This window comes from Poecilia mexicana, unplaced genomic scaffold, assembly GCF_051168715.1.
Source record: "Poecilia mexicana isolate PSO_F unplaced genomic scaffold, ASM5116871v1 scaffold_8, whole genome shotgun sequence".
Lineage (NCBI taxonomy): Eukaryota > Metazoa > Chordata > Actinopteri > Cyprinodontiformes > Poeciliidae > Poecilia > Poecilia mexicana.
In genome coordinates, this window is record NW_028263377.1 from 5044284 (window position 1) to 5051126 (window position 6843).

General features: G+C 35.6%; 1 protein-coding gene across 1 annotated transcript; it reads right to left on the bottom strand.

Annotated features, from left to right (window-relative positions):
* Positions 1–155: 155 nt before the first annotated feature.
* LOC148157915 (uncharacterized) lies at positions 156–2958 on the bottom strand. The gene is made up of 5 exons (XM_088008088.1): positions 2636–2958; positions 1053–1149; positions 933–959; positions 779–841; positions 156–662 (listed from the first exon to the last, which is right to left on the bottom strand). The coding sequence occupies exons 1-5, from the start codon at positions 2759–2761 to the stop codon at positions 628–630; spliced, it is 348 nt and encodes a 115-aa protein (XP_087864214.1). The 5' UTR covers positions 2762–2958; the 3' UTR covers positions 156–627.
* Between the last annotated feature and the right edge of the window lie 3885 nt (positions 2959–6843).

The window sequence follows — 6843 nt, forward strand, 5'->3', positions numbered from 1 at the left end:
ATTTAGGATGGCGTAAAGTCCAGAATTTAATCCAAATTAGAGTCAGTGAAACGGATGTGAAACAGTTCTTGTGGTATTGGGTTGAATATTTCCGCAGCCTGACCCTCGACATTTTCCACCATATGTAATCGAAGAGGATTGAACAAGAGACCGTGTGGCCAAAACCAAGTTTTATTAATTAATATGCAACAACATGATGTATTTTGCTGTTATGAAACAATTGGAGCTCTGTTTTTCAATACTAAATGGCAAATTTGCTTCAACTTATCAAAATGTAAAATAAATAAATAAATACCACTGTGTTGCAACTGTTCACTTCAATAGCATTGCTCATAATGTGGGAAATCACAAATAGATGGCAGATATGTCAGGTGTTTAGAAGTATTACTGAATAAATCCATTGACGGGATTTAAATGTGCATAAATAAAACATAAACAACATACAGCAGATGACAAATTTATGGCAAAGATCTGAATGACATGAATTTGCAGAATCTTGCATTTATTCATGTTTACTGCTGCAGGTGTGCATCACCGTGTCTTGTGGATCTGCAGAGGTACTGAATAGAAAACGTCATTAAAGTGAAGCTTTCTTTATTAGTTCATCTTTTTTTTCTTTAGTTATCTTCAGAAAGAGTCAGGTTTCCACTCTTCGTCGCTGTCTGGGGGGGAAAAAAAGCAAAGCGGCGATTATATTTTTTACTCAACCCTGAAGAACGTCCACATGAAGAACCCGTGAAGAAGATTTTTTACTCCGGACACAGTGAGGTGTTGTTACCTTGTCCTAAACTTCTCCTGCCCATGAGTCCAACAAACATCTCGCCTTTGTTGTTATTATTTCCTGATTAAAAAGAAACATGACAAAAGGAAAGGGTGAGGGGAAAATATTCATTTCGAAGACAACAATACAACTAAGATGTGATTAAACTAACGTTTTCTGCCCAGTCTTGCCAACACACCTGAAATAAAATATGAAAGACGTATAAAAAAAAGGAGCTCAGGTGTTGACTTTCAATGTATATTACATGGATAATCTTGATTGTTAGTTTTACCTGGACTTCTTCCCATCAAGCCGTGGAACTGCTGTGCTTTGGACCTCTTGATCAGATCTGCCAGCCGGATGGTTAATCCTCTCTCCACTGGGAAACCCTGAGTCACAAGACAGTCATAAATCCTCTAAACAGGGGAAACGTCTTCCTAACTGTCTAAAGCAAACTGATTTGTTGGTTTTAATTATTACCTGCTCCTGCACTGTAAAAAGAACATCTGAAAATATTCAACTCTAGATATTAATGTTAGTTTTATATTATTATTTTTATTTTCAACCTAATGTCAGCCGATATTTTTTTTTTTTCTGTTATATGACGATTGGAGACCAGTGAAATTTAAAAAGTGTCATCCGACTTATGGCTCAGAACAATTCTGAACAATTCAAAATAGATAAAACGTCAAGGATTGAAGTTTTATCTATTTTAACAATTTCAGCCTAACCTAAAGTCGCTTTAATCCCGAGGTGTTAAAAAGTCGTTGCCAAGGAACGCCACACCTTAGCTGCTGAGTGGTTCAGATGCCACTTTGGTAAAAACAAAAACTATTATTATTATTATTATTATTATTATTATTATTATTATTATTACTATTTTTACATTTTACTTACATTTTATACTATTTTCACTTTCTTTAACATTTTACTTGTTTTATATATAAGATGAGTAAAATGGTTTTGATAATTTGCTGGAATTTAACTGATTTGTGTATCTTTTTTCAGTTAAATTTACATAATTTCTACTCAGATATACTGAATAAATTCCACCCAAATCCAACGTAGGTAAGATGTTGATTTTCAGGTTCACATCTAACAGTTTATTTTTTACTCAACAACAACCTCTCAGCTTTATGAATTTTAAAAACAATTCTTTTGAAATATAGAAACGGAGCATAATTTATCATTATTAAAGTTAAAACAACTTGTGGTATCAGCTGTTGTTCAGCTGGACTGTAGTCTGCATTTTGACAAAGAAATTTGGATAAAGCAAGCTGATGGAATTCTCTGTTAGTGGGATGAGGAAAAATTATATTTGTCTTCTTAGATTTTGTTATATGCTGAATAACGTCACTGTTGAAGACACACAGCGCTGGTTGTTACTATTATTAAAAGCAAGTTTGATATGTATTGACTTTAAAATGTATGATAATACTTTTCACTTTGACACTTTGTATTAAAATTCTTGTTTACAATTTGTGTTTACATCAAAATAGCACACATCAAAACCAAATCATATATATGTTTTTTTTTTTTTTTTCAAATATTGTGCTAAAAACTAAGCACAATATTTGAACTGTATTGGTTTCAAAATATATGTCAATATTTTTCATCTTTGCATATTTTTGCATGCAAGTTATTGTTTAAAATCAATGTTTAGATCAAAATAGCAAAATAGTACACGTCAAATCCAAATCATAGTTGTTGGGTTTTTCTTTTCAAATACTGAACTAAAATTTAAGGTGCGTTCAGAAGGTGCGTTTCCCCTAAAGCCGCTCGCGGGTCCATGCAGCGCCCGTTATGTTCTTAATGTGAGCTGAAACTCGGACCAAAGTCCATAAACTCGCCATATTTGCTTGGTTTCTGTCTTACCTGCCAGTTGTCCACCGTCCACATTTGTCCCTCCTCGTCCTCCGCGGACAGCGGAGCCCCCAGCGCGCTGACGGTCTGCACCAGCACGACCAGCAGTAGCACCGCCGCTAACTTCACACCCTCCATGGTCAGCGGTCAAAGCAGCAGCAGCAGCAGCAGCAGCGGGTGGTGGTGACTGAAGCGCCGCTGCTTCGAACGCATACAGGGGCAAACTGATGTCAGCTGCGCAAAAACAGCAACCGGTTGGGTTTTATTATTATTATTATTATTAGATTCTCCGTCTCTCTCTTAGGTTTCATCTGGAATGAGGGTCTCTGCTTGTTCTTATAAACTCCTGATCGCTCCACCCCACAAACCAAGCGTGTTTCCCCCCACCCCACATGTCTGAGTCATGAAGCGTTGATACAAGGTAGGATGTCTTTCTGTACCAGGTGAGTGACACACGCTTTCACTCAATACATGAATGAACTATACCGAAGTGCAAATTTAATATGTCAGGAAAAAAATAACTATTGGAAGTGACAAGAGTGTACTTTTTACTTTCAGGTCTGCCTTCAGCTACAATAACCATAAACTGTCATGTTGAGTTTTTATGTCCTACAATCTCTTCAGGTTGAGGTGTTCGTTTCCTATTAGTCACGCGACTGACACGGTAACCTGATTTATCCATTCTTTAAATAATCTCTGCTACAACCAATTTTGAGAATTTACCGTTCCCCAAGCTAACATGTTACACAGAGGTAAAGAGTTCCGGTTTACAGGGTTGGAATTTAAGACCTATATCTCCTCAGAAATGTACAAACTTCAACAGCCCAACTGACAATAAATTTGAATTTACCCATGATAGACGCAAAAAACCTAGCTAGATAGCTAGCAAGGATATGTTGGCAGTGTTAGCGTTAGCCTTAAGTCACAAAACACAAGATGTGTGACTCAAACTTTTGACTGACAAAAAAAGTGCTGTGGAAAAAAAGAACAAAGAAAATATACAAGATTAAATAGTCCTACTAAAATAAAATTGAAGACCTGGTTGTAATGTATCTAAGGCCAACTTAAATTTTTTTAAACGAGTTTAAGACACTTTAAAGCCTCAATTTTAGATGCATGAACCTAATAATGAATATAAGACTTGTTATGTAAATATTTACTTTTTGTGGGGGGAGCCTCTAAAAATAGAGCTGCTCATCTATTTTTACCCATTTTTGAAGTAGATAAAGTATGAGTGCAAGCATTGAGTTAAGGGGCGTGGCCAGTAACAGCTTATTTGCATTAAAGTTACAGAGCCGTAAAACAGTTAATTCTGAAAGAAACTCCAATTAGGCAAAACTGAGGAGCTGAAATCTCATTATTAGAGGATGATTTTGGGCAAAAAAGGTAATGAACATGTTTTGGGTAGTCCATGGACCTACCTTCACATATCTAAAAGAAAATATAAAAGGTACCTTTTAAGAATTGTTTTAAGGATGTTAGGACACCCTATTTTTATATATATTTTTTCATGTTACCACCAAAAACTTCAATGTATTTTGGCATGAGTTTGCAACACTGGTAAAAACGTCGAAGGGCTTATAGAGGCTTTGTGGTGACTTTAAGGCAGAGTTTCAGAATGAGCAGGAGCTTCTTAAAGAGACAGACACCCAATTTCAAGCTGTCGAATTTCTTTTAAGTCACATTTGATATGTAGACTTATAAGAACTGAAGTTATTTGAGTTACTTGACTATGTTATAAAATGTCTCTATGTGCCTGGAAAATACATAATACTGCCCCTTTGATAAAAAAACACTGAAGTTTTTTTTTGTAACTTTATCAAATGTGAAAACATTATACTGTTGTACACTGAGCTTCCCTTCACTTCCACAGTCCAACACCAGAAAGAAGAGCAAAGCTCCTGAATGAATTTGAAAACTGACATTGAGTTTGAAATGCCTCACAAAATTTGAAGGACAAAATTTGTAGCGCACAACAGTAGGGCTTTTTTTTTCCAATGACCTTACATGATTGGACAGCTCTGAAGGTTGTTTGCACATCTCAATTTTTTTGACTGTATCTGAAAAGGAAAGGCATGCTGACGTGAAGCTGCTGTAAAGGACGAAGCTTTTCACAGAAATAATAACCAAGGAAGCTGCATCTTTACAATATGAATATTCCCTAAGTTACTCCTTGTCTAGATGACGTTATCAACTACTGATATATTACTGTCCTTTGTTTTGTGCCTCTAAACATCTTCCACATGTGTTTGCTCATTTTGATCTACAGTGCCTTGCACAATATTCATACAGCTTGGGCATTTTCACATTTTTAACATCAGAACTGGCCACTTCACCCACACTTCAACAAACCGGATATATGGAAAACAAATAGATTTTTATGCATTTTGATCTTTCATCCACATGAAAGTGGAGATTTGAAAAAGCTCAATATTTGTGTTTGTGTGTGTAGTTGGGAAAACAGAGTTTTAAGGTCCTGTGCATTACAGAGACCTTTATTTGGTCCCTGTATTTGGTGCGACAAATAATGCACCAATACTTGCTTTGACACGATTCCTAATTGACATCGTCTTGTGTTTTAATAATACCTTATGTTCTAATATGCTATTTAAAAGTAGATCGACCTATACATGGACCTCCTGGCGCCATGTTTAATTCCTAACAGGAAGTTGTAGTTGTTTTGAAGCGATCAAAAAAGCTGATGTAGGTTTCAGCTTTGCGCTACACTGCCCCCTACAAGTTTGGCATGCTTAAAACAATGTTCAAGGACATATTTGTGTCTGTTCATGTGTAAGAAAACTTTTCTGTATTTTTTTCAAGCCATGTGATGGAGATTTTTATACATGCGGAAGGTGTCTCACTGCAGGTTTTAACCTGCCAGCATCACAACCTTTATCATATATGCAAGGCTGGGTGGAATGAAGCAAAACAAAACAAAAACAGAATCATAAAGTAACTTGTTGACTGAAAAAAGAGACAGGAATAAAAATTAGGATATGGATGACTTTTCTGTTTTTTTTACATTTTCTGTCCCAAACTTTTTTCCTAGAGAATATTTAGAAATATTTCAAATTTTTCCCACTAGATGTCTAAGTGGAATTTTTTGCTAGTCAACAATCTGTCAATCTTGCGTGATAAATAAACTTTAACATGTTAGAACATCTCAGTAACTCTTGACCTTTATGATGGTAGAGCAGTTCTGTGTTCCTCCCATTGAGTGGGATGAATAAAATCCCGTCTAAGCTTTGTAAGAAAACACACATATCCTGAAGAGGATAATTCACACGCCCCAATCAAACAGACATCTTTGCTAATACTTCACAAGTAAGAGTCCTTGCATGCATATGTCAGGCAGATAATGACGGGCTCAGCGGACTCCTCGAAGCATCTGACTAAAATAACCTTCATGATTACACGTCTGGTTAATAATCCTATGCATGTACAAAATGTAGTCTTTGAAGAAAAGAGACTTTCTTTTGAGGCGAAGCATGTTTATTTTTACACAAAGTAACTGAAAATGCTAATCACTATACGGTCTTTGACGTAGCAAGTTAAAAATGTATTAAAAATTGGGCATTTCATAAAGAAGCAGGCAGTAAAATACACATTTTACAGTAATAGTTAGAAGCCACTCATTAGGAGATTTTAAAAAGTCTATCTTATTAAAGGAAACATCCATTAAAAATTATGTTTTCAGTCCCTGATTTAGCCAACAGTTTCTGCTGGAGTTATCTCTGTCTGTATTTTTGTCCCTGGTTAATTACAATCAGTGCCACGAATGTGTTCAAAAACACAACAGAGTTTATAATTCTGTTCTAAACAAAGTGTTTAGAACAGAATTATAAACACTGAACTAATTTGCCACTGGGATTTCAAAGTTCAGATGTAAGCTATGTATGACTCAACCTTTACAGCTACAGTCTCCAGTTAGCTCATGGCTTGCTAATGCTAACAACGCTTTCACCTGAAATAGTTTTGTGAAGTGTTAGGCTAATGCTAGCCATTTACTTTTGCTTGAATATTTTCATTGATTTATTTAGAATTTGGATTTTTCCTATATTTCAGTATATACAGTTATAGACAGCTAATTGTGTCACTATATACTTTCTGGAAAATCTGGTCTCCTGTTTTGTAAACTTAGCACTTCACTTTAAATATGAAAGTTTTTGGTTAGTGTTTCAAATGCTCTCTTTTTTCTGGGAATCCCTTTAATGTTTCGA